Source organism: Myodes glareolus, chromosome 2 (genome assembly GCF_982192425.1).
Source record: "Myodes glareolus chromosome 2, mMyoGla1.1, whole genome shotgun sequence".
Taxonomy (NCBI): Eukaryota; Metazoa; Chordata; class Mammalia; order Rodentia; family Cricetidae; genus Myodes; species Myodes glareolus.
This window is the reverse complement of record NC_142027.1, coordinates 97144711-97163399: the sequence shown is the minus strand read 5'-3', so window position 1 is coordinate 97163399 and position 18689 is coordinate 97144711. Positions and strand designations below refer to the sequence as shown.

General features: G+C 55.7%; 1 protein-coding gene across 2 annotated transcripts; it reads right to left on the bottom strand.

The window, feature by feature from the left end:
* Positions 1-6352: 6352 nt before the first annotated feature.
* Positions 6353-17501, bottom strand: Scarf2 (scavenger receptor class F member 2). 2 transcript variants are annotated; one of them, XM_085684398.2, is made up of 11 exons: positions 17231-17497; positions 12489-12547; positions 12294-12395; positions 11598-12117; positions 11294-11512; positions 11026-11154; positions 10466-10569; positions 10271-10388; positions 9944-10059; positions 8546-8698; positions 6353-7906 (listed from the first exon to the last, which is right to left on the bottom strand). In XM_085684398.2, exons 1-11 carry the CDS (start codon positions 17380-17382, stop codon positions 7056-7058), a joined length of 2523 nt encoding a protein of 840 aa, XP_085540524.1. In that variant the 5' UTR covers positions 17383-17497; the 3' UTR covers positions 6353-7055. The 2 variants fall into 2 exon arrangements, with proteins under 2 accessions (XP_085540524.1, XP_085540525.1); XM_085684399.2 differs by lacking the exons at positions 9944-10059; positions 10271-10388 and having other exon boundaries at positions 17231-17501.
* Positions 17502-18689: the final 1188 nt, after the last annotated feature.

Here is an 18689-nt window from a genome sequence, read left to right as displayed (position 1 = left end):
TTAAAAAAAAGAAAGAAAGAAAGAAAGAAAGAAATTAGAGCCAGATGTGGTGGCATGTGCCTTTAATATCAGCAGTTGGATCTCTGAATCTGAGGCCAGCCTCGTCTACAGAGTGAGTTCCAGGACAGCCAGGGCTGCACAGAGAGATCCTGTCCCAAAATAAATAAATAAGGTAGAGAGCCATAAAGAAAGACACCTGGTGTCTCCATCCTCCACAAACACTCACACACAGATTAGGGGGCTCTGGAGAACTGGCACAGAGGCACCAGCATGGAACCCCGAGATCTGATCCCCAATGCACACACCCTCTCAGCATTGCGGCAGGGACAGACAGGAGGAGCCTTGTTGACTGCCGGTCTAGCTCCAGATTTCTAAGAGACCAGGAAAAAGGCTCAGTGGTCTAGCAGGACACTCGATGTCCCCCCTGACCTCTGCAAATGAACACATGGGCACACACACTCGTACATGCACCTACACTAAACACATGCACACCAAAAACCATTTAGGACTTGGAGTCAGTGGCACATGCTTCTGTTGAGATCCCAGCACCCATGTAGAAAGCCATAATTATAACATGCTTGTCCTCACACTGCTGGGAATGCAGAGACAAAAGGGACCCTGGGGATTGTAGGTCTAGCCAAATTGGGAAACTCAGGAGTCTTTCGTCAAGGGCCATTTACCTTGTTTTTGGAGACAGCAACCGAGGGCTTGATGATAGTGCTATGCTGGCTGGTAAATCCCAGGGCTCTGCCTGTCCCCCTTTGTCAGTGCGGCGGTTTCAAACACGCCTGTTACCAGCAGTCCCCTGATGTGAGCATTGGGCATGAAGCACGAGCCCTCCCTCATGTTTGTGCAGCAAGCGCTCCACCTGGCCTGCTCCCCCATCCCCTAAAGCTGTATAAACAAGCAGAGGAACCGAGACAGAGGGCAAGAGGGCAAGGATCTATGGCCTGGGTTTCCTCATTTTTAAATTCCTGTTCTATTGTGAGTCCTGGTCCCAGTTCACGGGAGTAGAAATTTGGAAATTCACTTAATGAACCCAAAAAACTATCCCAACCCCAGATTCCCATGCTGGGAAGAGCTCAGAAAGATCCTCCTAGGGCCACTGGTCTCCAGGTCACTATCAGAAGCCCCAGGTTCTCATTCAAGGTTGTTCTGAACTTTCCAGGCAAGTAGATCTCTGTGAGTTTGAGGCCAGTCTGGTCTACATAATGAGTTCCCAGACAGCCAGGGGTGCAGAGTGAGACCCTCCCCGTCTCAAACAAAGAATAAGAAAACAAACAAACGAACAAACTTGTAGGATGGGACAGGAATTGTGGGGTGGTGGGGTTGGGGTGGCCTATGCTTCGGCTCCAGCAGACACCGTCGCCTTTGGCTCACCAGGTTTGCTTCACAAACCTGAACGGTTCTGTCACGTAATCCACAGCGAGAGCAAAGACCTGATTCTAACTAGCTGTCCCGGACCTCCATAGGCATACTATGGCATCTCGAGCCTGCACCGAGATGTGCGCACACATCACATGCACACGATAATTATTTTTAAGTTTTAAAATATAAGCCTAGTTAGCGCAAAGTCTGGGAAGTGCCCGCAAAGTGGGCAGTGACACCCTGCTACCGACTTGCCCTCTCTTGCTCCACTTCCCTGTGCCTTCCCGTCCTTGCCACAGGTTCCCACCAGCCCGGCCTAGCCCCGCGTTACACTGTTCTTCAAGCTGCTCCTCTAGATGCTTATGCTCGTGAAAAACCTGAGCCTGCCCCCACCTCAGTGCTTGTCCTTGCAGGACAAACAGCAAGGCTATTTTTCCACTAGGACCTTGGTACACACTCGTTTGGATTCCAGATGTTCTAGCAGTTGACCACTAGATGGCACCAGAGGAATATGTCTACCTTAATTAACGAAGTCCCATCTTTGGTCTTAAAATAGCAAGGGTGTCCTGCCACACAAGAGACAGCAGTGTGATTGAAATGCAAAATGCCATGCCTCTAGAATGGATGCTTTTCACCGTGAATATAAAACCAGAAAAAAAAAAGCCACTGGACACTGGATATAGTGGTGTACACCTTTAATTCCAGTTCTCAAGAGGCCAGCCCAGTCTACACAGAGTTCTAGGACAGCCAGAGCTATGTAGTAAAATCCTGTCTTAAAAAAAAAAGTTGGGATTGGTCTGGAGAGATGAGGCAGCAGTCAAGAGCTCCTGCTGCTCTTTCAGAGGTGCTGGGTTGATTCCCAACTCCCACATGGTAGGTAGCTCACAGTCATCTGTAATTCCAGTTCCAAGGGACTCGGCACTCTCTTCTAGTTTCCACAGACAGCAGGCAAACACTCATACATGCAAAATAAAAATCAGAAAGCCACTGGAGATGTTAGGAGTATAGCTTAGTTGGCAGAGTGCTTGCCTAGCCCTGAGTTCGATCCAGTACTGTTAGATAAGGCATGGTTCTGAACACTTATAATCCCAGCACTTGGAGATAAGGGTATCAGAGGCTCAAGTCATCCTCAGCTACAAGGCTAGTTCAAGGACAGCCTGGGCTACAAGAAACACTGTTTGGGGGCTGAAGAGATGGCTCAGCAGTTAAGAACACTGGCTGTTCTTTCAGAGGTCTTGAGTTCAATTTTCAGCAACCACATGATGGCTCACAATCATCTAGAATGATGCTCAGCGTCCTTCTGGCCTACAGGCATACATGAAGACAGAACACTGTATGCATAATAAAAAACACCTAAATAAATAAATAAATCAAAAGAAAGAGAGAGAGGGAGGACGGGAGGGGAGGAAGGAAGGAAGACAGTCTGGCAAAGAAAAAAAAGCCACCGGAATAGCTTCCATGCTGCTGTGTGCAACAAGCACCTTTGGGGTCACTGTATCCATCGACACTCTGACACCCTGCACCCTTCCCAGCAGCCAGGCAGCTAGACAAAGGCTGCTGTAACTGGGACACCTAAGAAGATCCATGAAGTAGCTAAAGTCTTCGCAAACATAGGGAAGCTGTTACTTTATCCCAAACAACTTTCTTTTTCTTCCTTCCCGATTGCTTTTGTTGTTGTTGCTTGTTTTGGGTGATGCTGAGGATTGACCAGGATATTATACATGCTACACCTCCTGTTTTTCTGGGTCACAGTTCTCAGATGACTCCCAGTACTGTCTCAACACATCTGGGTGTTTCAGGGGCATGCGCATGCTGTGGACCTCTGTCTTCGTGTCTTTCTACCTATGGACTTAGTGTGCTTTTCCGTGTCTTTCCAGTGTGCATGCATATTGGGCTAGTGTGTGTGGGTGTGTGTGAGAGAGAGAGAGAGAGACAGACAGACAGACAGACAGAGACAGAGAGAGACAGAAACAGAGACAAAGACAGAGAGACAGAGTTGTGGTCAATGTCTTGATATCCAACTGGCATGTTACAGGTTGTGCCGCCGTGTCTCTGTGTAGATGGTGGCAGAGGAGTGTCTCTCAACGTTCTTGTCAGATGACAATGGCATGGATGTTGCAAGTTTAGGTGAGCGCTCCTGGACATGCCTTGACATTTTATCTAGTCCAATGGTATGTATCACAGAAAGCAGGCTTGGTGAGTGTGCTGAGTGTTTGCCTCCTGTTTCTGCATGTGGTGGTTTTATGTCTGAGGTCAGTACTTGTCTCTTTTTCATCACATTAGGGATTGTATGTATGTGTGCTGCAAGAAATTCGGTCTCCGTGTGGCAGGTATCCCACGTGATTCATATGACATGATCCAATTCTTTCACCATGCCTGAAGTGTGTATATTGCAAGGTGTCTTGCTGTGTCCCCTGCCCTTTGTTTGTGTGTTTTGAGGGATGATAGTTCTCTGCATTACTGTGGGCTGGCTGGACATGTGGGTAGCAGGGTATGTGTCCCTTGGTGTGTATGTGCAGTGCTGCAGTGTGTCTGCATTGGACATGAAGGTCCATTTCCTCCTCCTGGATGGTATGTCTAGCTGCCTCTGTGTCCCAGGGAGTTCTGGAGCCTTGATAAGTATGCCTCTGCTTCTTTGGATGCGGTTTGTGTGCGGTGCATGCTGCTGCATGTTTGTTCTGTGCTTCAGGGCTGTGCTGGTTTGTCACACATGTGAGTGTTTTGCATTGAGTGTGTTGGTATTTCTATGCACCTAGTGGCAAATGTATGTATGTCACACGCCAGACAACTGCTGGTGTGTGTGCACGCATGCATGTGTGTGCATGCACATGTGTGTCTGTGTGTACGCATCTGTGTGTGCGTGTGCGCATGTATGTGGTGTCTGGCACAGCCTGGCCTATCTGAGTGATGTGTGCTACATCCTGCTGGAAACCAGACGGAGCCCAGGCCCCTCTCCAGTCCCCACATTCCTTTGTGCTCTGTGCTACAAAAAAATATTTGCGTTTTCCACGACTCATAATTTTTCCTCCTCAATCACTACCAGATGTGAGCTCTGTGGTCCCCGTCCCCATGGCAACAGAGGTTCCAGCAGTTGTGGTTCCCTTTTGTGGCGCCTGCCCTGGGAGCTGGCACTACTGCAAGCCCAGAGGGGGTGGGGAATACCGGCTGGTGAAAGACATTTTAAGGGGAACTCTCCTGGAGTGGGAGAGCGGGACTGACAACAACAGGCGGCAGGGCTGACTATGGAGAGCACTGGCCTCTACTCTGGGATGTGCCCACAGAGGCTGCTGAAAGTCAGACTTCCTGGACAGTGGGAGGAGAGGCCCCAGGCCAGTGCTGGGACATTCTTGCACTGCCCAGATCATAAGAGTCCAGACAAGGGAAATGGAGGGCGAAAATAAGGAATTAAGGAGTAAGCAAAAGACCATTGTGGCAGGATGGCTTGGTAGGGGCATAAATTGGTCAAGAGTTGGGCCTAACAAGTGTCACCCACTACGCTGATTGTCCCGCCTTGGCCACTGCCCCTTTCTGGCTGACACTGAGCCTGACTGCAGCCCCAGCATCTATTATGGCTTGGTGCCTCAGTGGACCAGAGGCCAAACAAGACCCAAGCAGGAAGGGGCCTTGCTGGCTGAAGGAAGACACCTGGTACAGAGCAGCAGGACTGCCCTCCGTGTGTTCTCCAGTCAGGCCAGCCTGAGGCGCTGTATCCATCAGCTGCTCTGAAAGCTCTCTCCATTCAGGTGTGGGACCACAAGGAACCTCAAAGCGGTAGTCAGACTGGCCAGAGAACAAGGCCCCTGCTGAGGACACCCCTGAGTTAGCAACATTGGAGATGCATGAAGCAGGAAGACAATGGCAGGATCAGTTTTGGAGCTGGGCATCAAGAGATAGGAAGAAAGTGCTGGAAAGCTGGCTCTGCAGTTAAAAGCATTGTTTTGCAGAGAACCCACATCTGATTCCCAACACCCACTGGCAGTTCACAACCATCTATAACTCCAGTCCCATGGGATTTTACATCCTCTTCTGACTTCTGTGGCACCAGGCACACACGTGGTACACACACACATACATGCAGACAAAACACTCACGTATCTAAAAGAATCAGTCTTTCAAATTAAAAAGCAAAAAACATAGGGAAGTCACACCTATAGTCTCGGCACTTGGGAAGCAGAGGCATAAGTTCAAGGTCATATTGAGCTACAATATGTGACCCTGTCTCAACAACAAAGAAAAGTGGGGGACAGGAGGAGCCTGCTAGTGGCAGGGCAGTGGGAGGAACCCTGGAGGAGCACCAGTCTGAGGCTTGGAAGATCCAGTTAGAAGTCTGCCAAAAGTGAAGGTGCTAGGGTGGGGTCTGGACAGAAAGCCCAGCAGCAGGCTGTCTTCCCTCTCTGTCCCCTCTTGAAGCATGTGGTCGTGGGGTAGACAGCAAGGCACCCATGGAGGCAGACCACAGGCTCTGTACAGTGGCAGACTGCTTTGGGAGCTTGGCTGGAGGCTGCCCACTGCCCATTGTCCCTTGCCCCCGTCTGTCTCTGCAGAAATGGTTCTGTCCCCTGGATCCACCCTCCTTCCCAAGTGACAACTCAGGACTGGTGGATTTGGCACACTTTTCTTTTCTTTCTCTCTCTCTCTCTCTTTTTGTTTGCTTTATTTCTTTGTTTTGTTTGTTTGTTTAGTTTTTGGTTTTTCGAGACAGGGTTTCTCTGTAGTTTTGGAGCCTGTCCTGGAACTAGCTCTTGTAGACCAGGTTGGCCTCCAACTCACAGAGATTCACCTGCCCCTGCCTCCTGAGTGCTGGGATTAAAGGTGTGTGCCATCACCGCCCAGCTTGGTACACTTTTCACATAGCTCCTGGGGACCCACACTGGGGACTCCAAGGTTCCACTTAACTGGAGGAGTCCAGAAGATGTCACATACAGGTTCCAAAGGGGCATCTTTGCCCACAACCTCATGTAGGAAGTAATCAGAGCACAGAAAGTGGGGAGAAGCATTTTATTAAGAAAGCTTTGGCTTGGCCCTGCTAGGAGGAACCCATCCTGGAAGCGCCAGATGGGATGGAAGCAGCCCTGCCCGGGGCCTATAAATACATCTAAGGCCATCAGAGTCGCACCTGGGGTTCCCACAACCGTGGGGTGGTGGGAGGCCATCAAAACCAGCTTGACAGCTGAGGGACCAGGGCTGATGTCGGTGGGGAAGGGACAGGCCAAGGTGCACTGAGCCTCCTGAGGGGCAGAGACCAGCTCTCCTCCCCAGGTTCGAGTCAACCAGATTCTCAGGAGCCCAGTCCGTGGAAGCAGCCTCAGGCTATTTTCAAGAAAAAGACCCTACAGCCATAGGCACCAGGCCCTGGCAACTGAGAGGCAGACACGCTAGGCGTCAGTCAATGACAGGCTAGCCCAGCCAAGCACGCTCTTGGCCAGTATGAAGTCTGTAGGCTCTCCCAGCCATGGCCAATGAGACGCAGATTGCTAGAAAACTCCCCAACACAGCTAGTGGGAGCGAGTAGCCAGCTAAGTGTCTGTCTGGCCTGAGAGCAGATCCAAGCCCGCAGCTGCTGCTGGAGCCCGGGCCAATCAGAAACAGCCTCGTGCCGGCCGCTAGCTGCTTGGGCCAATGAAATGCTTCGCTGCCGCCACGCGGGAAACGCCGCCGAGAAACGCGGTGGCTCGCGCCCTGCGAGCCTAGGAAGCTGCGGGTGGCGCGCCCGGCCTGCTCGGCTCCCCCGCCGCCTCCCTGCTCTTCTTCCGAGGCGGTTTCTGGATGGGGGTCTTCTTCCGAGGGGTCTCGGGCGCAGACGTAGCGGCCGCTGCCTTCTCGGGCGCCGTGGCCTCCGACGCCGGGGACGCGCGGACCGTCGAGGCAGGGAGCACGGAGCGCTTGGCCTTCTGCGGCGGCGGTGGCTTCTCCCGCGATCCCGGCGGCCCCTCGGCGCGGCCCAGGCTGCGAGTCTTGTCGCGCAGCTCGGCTGCCAGCATGGAGGCGGCCTCGGGCGCGCTGCGCGGGGGGCCACCCGTGTCCGTGGGCTCCGAGAGACCCGGGCCGCGGCCGCGCGCTCGCGCCCGGGGCGGCGAGGGTGCGGCCGGGGCGGGGACCTCCTCGCTCGGGCCCGGCGGCTGCACCGACGTGTTGCTGGGGGTCCGTTTCCTCCCGCCAGGGCTCGGCGCAGCCATGCGGCCTGCGGGCGGGGGCGACGGGGCGGCGGTGGCGGCGCCCTGCTTGCCGTGGATCCAGGACACCTTAGGCTTGGTGGCAGGGTCGGGTGGCGGCGGTTTCCTGCGCTCGGGCGATGGAGACAGTGACAAGCCCCCAGCCTCACCTCGGGCCCGGGCCGGCCGGGCCTCGCGCCGGGCCACACGCGCGTACAGCGCTCCTCCGGGCCCCTCCACGCTGGACGCCGAGCGCTCGCTGTCTGAGGATGCAGGGAGGGCGGCTGGCTCCTCCGCGGGCGCCGAGGTGCTCGTGGGCGCTAGGGACGCAGCGGGCACCTCAGCCAGCGCGGCAGGAGCTTCCGAGTCTCGGCTCTCTGTCGCCTCTAACAAGGGAAGGACAAGCGAGTCACAGCATCCAAGAATAGCGCGTGGATCCAACCTCCACACGTGACCCTCCCCCCCTCGGCCGAGGCCCAGCTGTCTCTGTGTGGTCCAGACATTCAGGCATGCCTGCTGCTTCATTGCATTACCATGAACTTAGTGGGAACCCCCATGGTGTGAGCTGACTGCTGGGGAATGAGGGATACTTTTTCAGGGCTCAGGCTCCAGACTTTGTGCCCTTCCCCCACCATAGTCCAGTCTCAGGGGCCACAGCCATCCAACTTTAAGCGGATTCATGTCCTTTAAGAAGTAAGGTTTCTGATGTTGAGGGAAAGTCACTTGCTGAAGGTCACCTACTGGCACCAAAGTTGGAGCGGCCAGTTCCTTCCCACTAGCTATACTGTTTCTGTCTCCTCTGCCCTTCCCTGTCCAGGTCCAGTCCCAGAAGCTAATATGACTGACTAGGAACAAGAGATTTCACCCCAGCAGAGCAGAAGCACTCAACTTTTTGCTGGAGGCCTGTGACTACAGCTCCTAGGTCTTGGTCTCTTGGTGCCCTGATCCCACCCTTACCACCACCTCCAACATAGAGAGCAAGGCCTTTCACTGTGCCGGAGGGATACCCACGCAGGACCACTCACCCTCGTGGGGCACACAGTACACAGGGCCTTCATCTGTGCTGTCAAAGGACGAGAAGGAAGCCCTGGACGACCACGATGGAGAGGGCTGCTCCAGCCCTGAGGGTGGTTCCAGGAAACTGCAGTTGAGTGTGTTGTCTAGGTCATGATGAGCCACTGAAAAAACGGGTGAAGCAGAGTTGCCAGGGATGCTGCCTTTTCCCAGTCTGTACCGTTAAGTACCTAACGTGAACGATGTGGTCATGATCAGTCCCTAAGGAAAGCTTCAGGTGGGCCATGAGGTTCAATTGAGTCACCTTAGCTCAGGGCTGAAGGGTGGCAGCAAGCAAACCCAGGAAGAAGCTGGCATGGTGGTGCCGCCTGCAACCCAGCACCTGAGAGTCGGAGGGAGGAGGAGGGTCACTGTGAGCTTGAGACTAGCCTAGGCTACATAGCTGAGTTATGGGACCCTTTATCAAAAAACGAACAAACAACAACAACAACAAAAACGGGCTGGAGGAATGGCTAAGAGCACTGGCTGCTCTTCTAGAGGACCTGGATGATTCCATTCCGGGGACCCTCACGGTAGCTCGTACCATCTATAACTCCAGGCCCAGAGGATCTGATGTCCTCTTCTGGCCTCCAAAGGCACCAAGTGTACAAGTGGTGCACACACACATGAAGGCAAAATACCTTACACATAAAATGAGTAAAAGAATTTTAAAAGATAGTTTAAAAAAAAAGAAGAAGCAGGGGAAAAAAAAAGATGCAAGCCCAATGCAGTCTGCTTGGGGGCTGAAAAAGGAGACTAAGTGTACGGAAAATCATAGAGACCCTAGCACATGTGGCCAGGAAAGGCCCCCACGTTCACCAACCAACACTGAACTCTGCCTGCTGGGGCCTGGCCTAGAGGACTCCAGAGTTCAAATGGACAGGGGCAAGACAAGGGCTGGGCTCTGGCTTTCCTGATACCTGTGTCTGTAGGAGTTATGCCGCTAGAATAAACCAAAGCATTTTTAAGCTGTCCCCTTGACCTCCTAAGAGCCTGAACTATCCCACCAATCTTCAGAAGGAAGCTACCTAAAGGAAGGAACCGCCTATTTGCCTGTCATCACAGTGAACATCTACTAGAGACTCTGCAGTGGACCAGCCTGCCCTTCCCCAGGAAGGGTTCAGTAACTGTTGGGAGCCAACCAAACTGTTGGGTGTGCTTCATCACATACACATATATGTCCCCTGCAGCTCTGCACCTCCTGCATACCCCCAACATCTGCCCACACATCTAGCACTACTTTCTTCCTTCCCCTACAACCTCTCCCATAGCTGCATCCGCCCTTCCTTTACCCCCACTTCTACAAGGAGTCTTGTACCCCCGTGCACCATTTTCTAGAAACTCTTGAGTCCCAGAGCCTACATTCTCACCTACGACTTTGGGCAGCTTCTGTCTGCGAAGCGGGATTCGGGGCAGCTTCATGCTGATGCGGCTGAAGCTCCCGCAAAGGCGTTGAGGTGCCTTCTTCCTTCCCAGTGAGAGTTCCCTGCGGGGGCGGGGCCTGAGCGAAGGGGCGGGGCGGGGCGGGACTGGGAGGGGAGGTTCAGTCTCGGTGGGAACAGAAAAGGGAGGGCGGGAAGAAAGAGAGGGACGCGCTCTGCCCCGGGGGGTGAGGTCTGGATTCAAGAAGCACACCCTGTCACTGAGAGCGTGCGACCTAAACCAAGCGGTGGGTGGGGACTGGCTTGGGGCCTCACCGGCGGGCCGGGTCCTTGCCCCGGCAGGCGCAGCAGCAGCCGAGCAGCGAAAGCAGCAGGCCGAGGAGCAGCGTGAGCAGCGCGCCGGCGCCCATCACACCTTTGCGCTGATTGGTCTCTGTGGGGGAGCAGCGGCTCAGCGCAGGATCACGCACCCCACTTCATTCCCTGGCCCGACGTTCTTCACCCACTCACCCAGGTGGCAGGCACCGGTGACCGGGTCGCATGATTCCTCGTGACAGCTGCAAGCCTGGGCGCAGTCCACGCCATGGAGCCCGGCCGGGCACGTTATATTACAGCTGCAAAGTTTTGCAGTCAAGAAGGGCCGCGGTGGCTCTCCAGAATGCCTCCTTCCCCTGCACCGGCCGCCACTGATGGCTGGTCCCGGGTGCTCTAGACAAGCCCTTGACTACACTCTCTAGAGGCTGAAATCCACCCCCACCTGAGGGAGAGCACTCACTTGATAACCACAGTTTGGAAATGTATGTGTGTGCTATCTCCCGGAGGAAGTCGTGGTTACCAGGGACTGACCATTGTGCGAGTGGAAAATAGAGATCACAGTTCAGACCACTGACTCCTCTACACCCTATCTGTGTATCAGGATGCCTTTTGGCCAGATTGCAGTCTGAGGATAGGCTCCAAATCAGATTCTGCCCTAAAGTGCTTGCTGTCACTCCCTGGAGTATCCCTGAGGTCTGGCTGGAGGCCCTAGTGTAGGGTACGAATTCCCTATCCCTCTGCAGGGCCCTACTCACTGAGGTCCGTGAACACCAGGGCTGCAAAGGCAGCGCCCGGACTGGAAGTCACAGTGGCCGCTGCCGCAGTCAGAGCACACGAAGGCACAGTCCTCCCCGTAAGTACCATTACTGCACTTGGTCTCGCACCTTGGTATCAAGACAGGAGGTGTGAGTTGAAATGTAAGCCAAAGGCCACAGAACCTACAGAACCCACCGTTCAGGGACTGTGTGGAAACCAGGACCAGGGATCTGCGTGTCTGGGCCGAAATAAGCGCGGGCTGCTCACCGGTCGCCAATCCAGCCCGCATTGCAGCGCGTACACTTGCCAGTGACATGGTTGCAGGCGTGCCCGTCGCGGCAGGGTGGACAGCGGTGGCCGCAACCCTCGCCATAGAAACCGGCGGCGCAGGGTTGGTCACATTTGGTTCCGTTCCAGCCGGGTTCGCACGTCACACAACGGCCATCAGCTACAGTGCAGGGCTGCTGGCCCTTGCACTGGCCACACCTAGGGAAGGGTCAGGAAGCTGAGCCGGATGGAGCTCTACCTCACCCCTCCGTCTTCCCGCTACCTACCGGGCCCCCACGCTTACCTCCGGCGACAGCCCAGGCCATAGAAGCCAGCGGGGCATGGCTCGCGACAATACTTGCCCCGGTAGCCCGGATCGCAGGCGCACGTGCCGTCTACCGGGTGGCACCGACCACGAAAGCACTGGCAATAGCGATCGCAGCGAGCACCGAACGTGTGCTCGCGACACTGGCAGCGGCCGCTCTGCTGCTCGCAGGGCGACGAGTTGCAGGCGCACTGGTTGTTGCAGCTGCGGCCCCACCAGCCCGCATGGCACAGGCAGGCGCCGGTCTGTGGATCGCACCGTGATGTAGCGCTGCAGTAGCATGCGCTAGCGCATTGCGCACCCCACCAGCCCGGCTCGCAGCGGCACGCGCCGCTCCGCGGGTGGCACGTGCCATGCTGGCACTGGCACGCATGCTCGCAGCGCGCACCCCAGCGGCGCGCGTGACACGTACACTGTCCGGTCACGTCCTCGCACTGTCCGTGAGGGTGACAACTGCACCTCTCCTTGCAGTCGGGGCCCCAGAACTGGCGCGGGCACTCTGCAAGAACCCGGGGCGCGGGGCGATAATTTAGTTGTTAGCCTGCATACACCCCATCCTCTGCTCTACCATAGCAACCCACCCAAAGCCAATCCAACCCCAATCTGCCTCCTTGTAATCTCTCTAGTTTCCCTCCAAGCTGTCCAACACCCAACCCCACCTCGCCCCGTGCTCACTAGTGTCGCAGTTGGCGCCGAAGTAGCCATGCCGGCAGCGGCACTCGCCTGGCCGCACGCACACCTCGTTTTCTGAGCACGTAGAATTTCCTTCACACACCGCTGCAAACAAGAAGGACTGAGCTGCAGCACATGCTCTTTCCACCTCCACCCTGCCCGTCCCCCCCCCCCCCGACCCCAGAAAGTCCCACTCACCGATCCCACACTCATCCCCCAACTGCCTCCAGCCAGCGCAGCACGTGAGCACCTGGGAACTTGAAGCAGAGGACGCCTGAGTCCGAAGCCCTTTTCCCTACACTCCTTCTCTAGCCTTCGCGGTGTCCTGCCTTAGGGAGATGGTTGGATACCCAAGCCTGCTGCCTGTCAGACAGTGGTAGGCGAGCGAACTAACACTTCTCCGCTGCCAGAAGCGCATACAAAAGGAGCAAAAGGAGCAAAGAGCAAGACCCCAAGAGCTCACACCTCCAAGAGCTGTCATCTACAGGGGCTCCTCCAGCCCATCTGCCTCAAGGGTAAGAAATAGGAGGCAGTGAGGCCAAGAAGGGGCCACTGTGAGTAGGAGTAGGGAGTCACCTGCCTCTCACGATCTTTTTGAAGGTGGAGCACGGTTCTCAGGCTTGGGGGCCTAGCCAGATGGGTGTTAGGGATCCAAATGCGACATTTGGATTGCCAGATGGGCCTGAGGGCACGTGGGGCTAAAACCCAGGGTGGCCGAGCATCCTTGAGGAGAGGATGGCGCCAGTGTAGACCCTGCAGAGTTCTCCCAGAGGGGTTTCCTGGAGGCAGACACCTGGGAACCTTGTTGTAGGCCAGGGGAACCACACATGGGGGTCAAAGTAAACTGAGGCAGGTGGGCTGGAGTATCTAGCTGTATTTAATGTTTTACTCTTGTTTATTTGACCTTACAAAGTGCATGCTATGTCTGTTTTTCAGGGGACTTCTGCTGACGGCGAAAGCTTGAGCTACACCCCAGAATTTCTGACTGCATCATTTCAGGGTGGTTCATCCTGGAAAGGCTTCTGGTGTGAAAGCCCTGTCAAAAGAAGCCAGGGAGGGTGCCTTGGAATTGAGTTTGGGTGTACCCATTACAGTAGAAGGGACAGTCACTGAAGCCATAGCTCCCCAGAGAATCCTGAGCTCCAGAGTTTTACCTCCATCCTACAGAAATGCAGCATCCATTTACAGTTTAGAGGAAACAAGCGTGCTTCCTCTGAGGCTAGGGAATTTAGAACCCCGCAGGGTCTGGGGGCAGATTGAAAGGAAAGCCCACACTGCCCCAGACCAGTTTGGGGGTAATAGTCATATTGTAGATAGGATCCAGATGCCTCAAAAGGCCCCGTGCCCAGCCAAAGAGTTCTGTTCTTCCCCAGATCAAATTTGGGACCTTAGGGACAGGGCCCATAAAACCTTAAACTAGGGGAACCCAAGCTTTGCATATTTCCACAGATACAAGTGTAAACCACAGAAAACAAAACATGCCTGTTTTTGTTGTCCACACTGGCCCACCCACCTTGCCCCAGGGATGCCAAGGATCCCTTCTCAGAGGGACCCGGGTCCACAGGCCCATGTCTCACTTCCACCTGGCTCTAGACCAGACTCTCCAGATAGCGCTTCTTCACAATTGCCAGGTGGCCTGGTGGGAGCCCAGAACCACTCAGTCCTGTCCTCCCTGGCTGGCCTAGAACACAGCTCTTGGGAGTCTGGATCTAGGGCCACACTCAATGGTGTTTACGGTGGGTCAGCATATGTGGGAAAGCAGACTGCAGTAACCAACAAACTGCAAGCATCTTAAGCTCTTTCCTCTTGTCAGATCCCATGGGTCCCATTCTTTAAAACAAACAAACACACAAACATACATTTATCTCCCTCCACCTGTGTGTGTGTGTGTGTGTGTGTGTGTGTGTGTGAGAGAGAGAGAGAGAGAGAGAGAGAGAGCGAGCATATAAACCACTTTGTGCATGTGAAGATTGAGGACAACTTGAGGTCGATTTTCTCCTTCCACCAAGAGGGTTCTGGCAATTGGACTCAGATCATCATCCTTGGCGGCATGTTCCTTTACACACAGTCCAGCAGCTTCAAGTCCCACTGTTTAAAGAACCTGCAGCTAGCCGGGTGGTGGTGGCGCACACCTTTAATCCCAGCACTTGGGAGGCAGAGGCAGGCGGATCTCTGTGAGTTTGAGGCCAGCCTGGTCTACAAGAGGTAGTTCCAGGACAGGCTCCAAAGCTACAGAGAAGCCCTGTCTCGAAAAACAAAAACCAAAACCAGAAACCAAAACAAAACCCTGCAGCTCAGAGAAGTTCCTTGTCTACGCAGGGCAATTTACAGTAATGGGAGCAGGTTACTGGTACGTGAGGCCTTTGACTACAGCTAGCAGCAGACCCAAGCCCATTCCTGTTCACCAAGACAAGTGTCGTGCATTCTAGCAGGGATCATCACTGCAGATGAGGATGGCTATTGGAGTGAGCACTACCTTGACGAATGAGAAGTGTGCGGTGCTACAGGTCAATGCTCTGGAGGCCGCTACCATTGCTGTGTGGCAACCAGCTCATTTCCCCCACTTTAGAGCCCTCTCATTAGATCTATATCTGTCCCTGGTCACTCCCAGATCCAAGCAAGAAAGCTTCTGCAGCTACCCCTCCTCTGGGTTCCCACACATCTGGCTCTCCTCTTGCCCCAGACACGGCTCTTCTCTGTCCTGTCCATGCCAGCTTCTCCAGAGAGCTCTCCCAGTTCCCACTAGGTAAGGAGTCGTGCTATGGGATCTGCTCCAGTGTGGCCTGCCCCCTCAAAGCTAGATTTGTTAATGCAACTGCCCACTGGATGACATCACAACCTAGAGAGCTCAGGAGCCAACCTCCTCTGTATTCTGTCTCCTCTGTCGCAGGTGGCCTCGGGGCCCCTTCCATGCTTGCCATGCTGTGAAGCTGGGACCATGCTCACACCAGACTAAGAAATAGGTCTGCTCTCTTTTCCAGCCTCCAGAGAGCCACCTTTCATCTCCTAACTAGCTCATCCCCTGCCTCAGAGTGCATCCTTACCTGGTTAGGTATCCCCTCTAAGAAAAGGGGCCTCATTTTTAGAGAACTGGACACACCTCCTGTGGCCTTGGCATCTCTTCAGCATCCTCCCCACACCCTTCCCCAGCATCTGCAGAGCTTCCAAGGAAACTTCTAGAAGGGGGAGGGGTGTAGGGTGAGCTGTGTCTCAAATACCTTCAGGATTGCCTCCTTCTCTCCTGTAAGCCTGTGCTCATTATGGTGGGTCTCCCCTGATCATGCTAAAGAAAAGGCACTCCCAACTCAATAACCACTTGGTACACAAGGCACTGGTCTCTGGGGCAGAGCCCCTGCACTAACAGGCCCAGCACAGCGTGCACAACATGACGTACTGGCTGAGCTCGCACCTCTCCCTCCTGGACCTCATTCATTAAAACCACAAGGATGGTCCAGACTCGGGTGAGCACAGTCCAGAGACCGTTCTTCCCACAAACACTCCATACACAGTCACGGCAACCTACCCCCCAACTCCAGCACCAGGAGCTGAAGTCCATCCAACACTACTTAACGGAGATGGAGAAACACCCAGAAAATTCAAGTATTTGTTAAACAGACAGCTGGGACAGTGTGTCGCCAGGGTATGAAGGCAAATCCATCGCGGGTGTGTGTTACCAAAACAGCCCACCTCCTGCTGAGCTCGGTCGGCGGGAATATTGGAGGCCAAGGGTTCCCCCACTCCAGCTTCACCCACCACCCGAGCCCGCCCGTCGGAGGAGGAGAAGGCCTGGTGCGGGCTGACCGCCCTCCCCAGGCATCGCCCCGCCTGCTTCTGCCGCTACATTCCTGGGGCCGGGGAGGCCCGGGAGGAGGCGACGGCGGCGGCGGCGGCGGCGATGCGAAGCAGATGGCTAGCCAGGCGGGCCCCGCCTCCGAGGCGGGGCTCACAGTCGGGAGTGGTCTACCGCATCTCGATCCGATTTCGGAAACCCGCGCGGTCAGCTTGCAGCCCCCTGTCTACTTTGACCCTCCGAAACCCTGGCTGACGTTTCGCACCCCCGGGGGACCTTAGACCCAGAGCACAACCGGGGGCCCCAGCATGGAATGTCAACGCAGTCTCCCCAGCACCCGCAGAGGCGCCCCACCGCGGGTTCCTCGGCTCTGTGCAGAGATGACTTGAGGGCGTCGTGGATCTGACCAGCCGACAGGTCCCTGGGCTTCTGCGCCAACTCCGCGGCGTCGCTCTTCACCCTCGGCACAGGCTCCGGGCTCCACCGCCTCTGGCTGGGCCTGTCCCACACCGGCTTCCCCAGCAAGATCCGCTCAGACACCCACCTCCGCGCACCCAGTGTCCGTCCTAGGAGCCCACAGGGGTTTCCACGTCCTCCCACCGCGCATCCATCATTGTCCTCACCACTCCGGTTTCTGGTCCAACGCGAGCTCCGGCTTTTCCGTGCTCACTTCCACCACCACCCTCCTCCCACTCCGCGCCCAAGAACCAAGACAAATCCATCCTTTCAAGTCTCAAAGCCTTTCCCAGTGCCCAGCTTGCTCCTTCACCCTTCTTGCCCCCATTCCAGGCTCAAGCCACTGGCTCCTGGAGCCTGTCTGTGCACATGCTGTTCCCTCCCTCGGAATGCCCTTCCTTGGTCTCAAGAGTAGTTCTTTTCTGGTTTTTCCTGACATTTTTGGACACTACACAGTACCACCTCTGGGGGCCCACAGCGTTCCGTTACCCCCTCAGGTGATCTCTGGTCCAGTCGGCCCTCCTATGCACCCCGGGGGCCCAGGCTCGGCCTGGAACCGAGCCTAAGTCGCGAGGGAGGCCCGAGGGACTCGCGTGACCAGTTTAGCGAGGTCCTGGATACCCCGGACCGCAAAGGGGCGCCGTTACCCCCAGCCCGCTTCGCGCCCCAAGCCTCGGCCAGGCCCAGCTCCTACCCGGGCGCGCGGCACACGTTGCGGCCTCGCGGGTTCAACTCCTGGGACGCCGCGAGAGCGGGCAGCAGCCAGAGCAGCAGCAGCGGCGGCGGCGGCCCTCGGGCTCCCTGGCACCGCGCCGGCCCGGCCCCCCGGGACCCTGCGCCCTCCATGAGGCGCGGGGCAGGCGCGGGTGGGCGCGGGCGCGGGTGCGGCCGCGGCGAGGGCGGCCGGAAGCGGAGTGCGAGGCCGGGCGGGGGGCGGCAGGAGGGGCGCCGGGCCGGGCAGGAAATTCCACATCGGCTCCCTGATCCTGGGCCAGCGCGGCCGGCCAGGCGGCAGCGCCCGCCCCGCGCACCAGACCCCACCCTCCGGCCGCGCCTCCGCCCCTTTGCTCGGCCCCCGCCCCCACCTGGCCACGCACGAACTCCGGGCGAAGTTGGTGGAGGCCGGGGCAGCGCTGCGGGAGGAAGGAGCTGCAGGAGTCCGAGAAGGAGTCCTGGTGTGCGCCTTTCCACCCGCCTCGCCAGACAGCACTGGAGCCGCCAGGCCCTGGAGGGAAGGGGCCCCAGCAAAGGCCCTGGGTCACACACTGGCCTCGGACTGAAGCCAAGGACACCCCTCCCGGGCCTTGTCCTGTGGTGTGCCATCAACATCTCCTGCAGAGTGCAAGATGTAGGCAAAGACCAGTGGAAATGGACTGGAGACCTAGGGAAAGGAGTTGGTTGCAGGAAATATTGGAGAGGTGGGAGCAGAAGGAACAACCAAGGTCTCTGATATGATGAAGACATTGGAGATACAAAGTGAAACTCAGAAGCTCTGTTAAGGGATGGAGAGGAACTGAGGTGCCCAGAGGAACTAGGGGTGCCCAGGGTATGAATTCAACTCAGGGGTGCCCAGGGTATGAATTCAACTCCAGAAGTTTACTGGCTCCCAAGAGGGAAAAGTCCAGACCGTGGAGTCAAGACTGACAAATGGAGACCGAAGGGTAAAAGGGACAGCCACAGAAACACACCCTGGCCATGAACCTGGAGCCAGTGAAAGAAACATACTTAGGCCCAGAAAGCAGAGCCAAAGAAACACACTTTGGACCTGAAACCAGAGCCAGTGAAAGAAACACACCCTGGTCCTGAAACCAGAGCCAAAAGACTAAAAAGGCCAGCGAAAGAAACACACTTTGGGCCTGAAACAGAGCCAAAGAAACACACTCTGACCCTGACCAAGTAAGCACAAAATCCAACTAATCCCTGAACACAAAACTCGCCAATCCCTGAGCACAAAACCCAGCCAATCTCTGAGTTTGTTCAAAATTTGGGATTGAAATTCCACCAGTTGCCTTCCTGAAAATCTTCACCCTGGAAAAACCCTGCCCCTAAGAAGTCCTATAGAAAGAAGCCCTGCACCTGTTCAGTTTGCAGCTGCCATTTTCCCACCCTGGCAGAGGGAATCGACCTCCTCCATTCTTCCCTCCCAAAAAAAT

What these genes read in the sequence shown, in the direction of transcription:
- Scarf2 (XM_085684398.2), bottom strand. Translation starts at nt 17,382, where the DNA reads ATGGAGGGCGCAGGGTCCCGGGGGGCCGGGCCGGCGCGGTGCCAGGGA. An exon ending in CACCGGTGCCTGCCACCTGG is followed by an intron (nt 10,389 to 10,465) that starts GTGAGTGGGTGA and finishes GCTCCCCCACAG; the next exon opens with AGACCAATCAGCGCAAAGGT. An exon ending in GGCAAGGACCCGGCCCGCCG is followed by an intron (nt 10,060 to 10,270) that starts GTGAGGCCCCAA and finishes CCGCCCCCGCAG; the next exon opens with GGAACTCTCACTGGGAAGGA.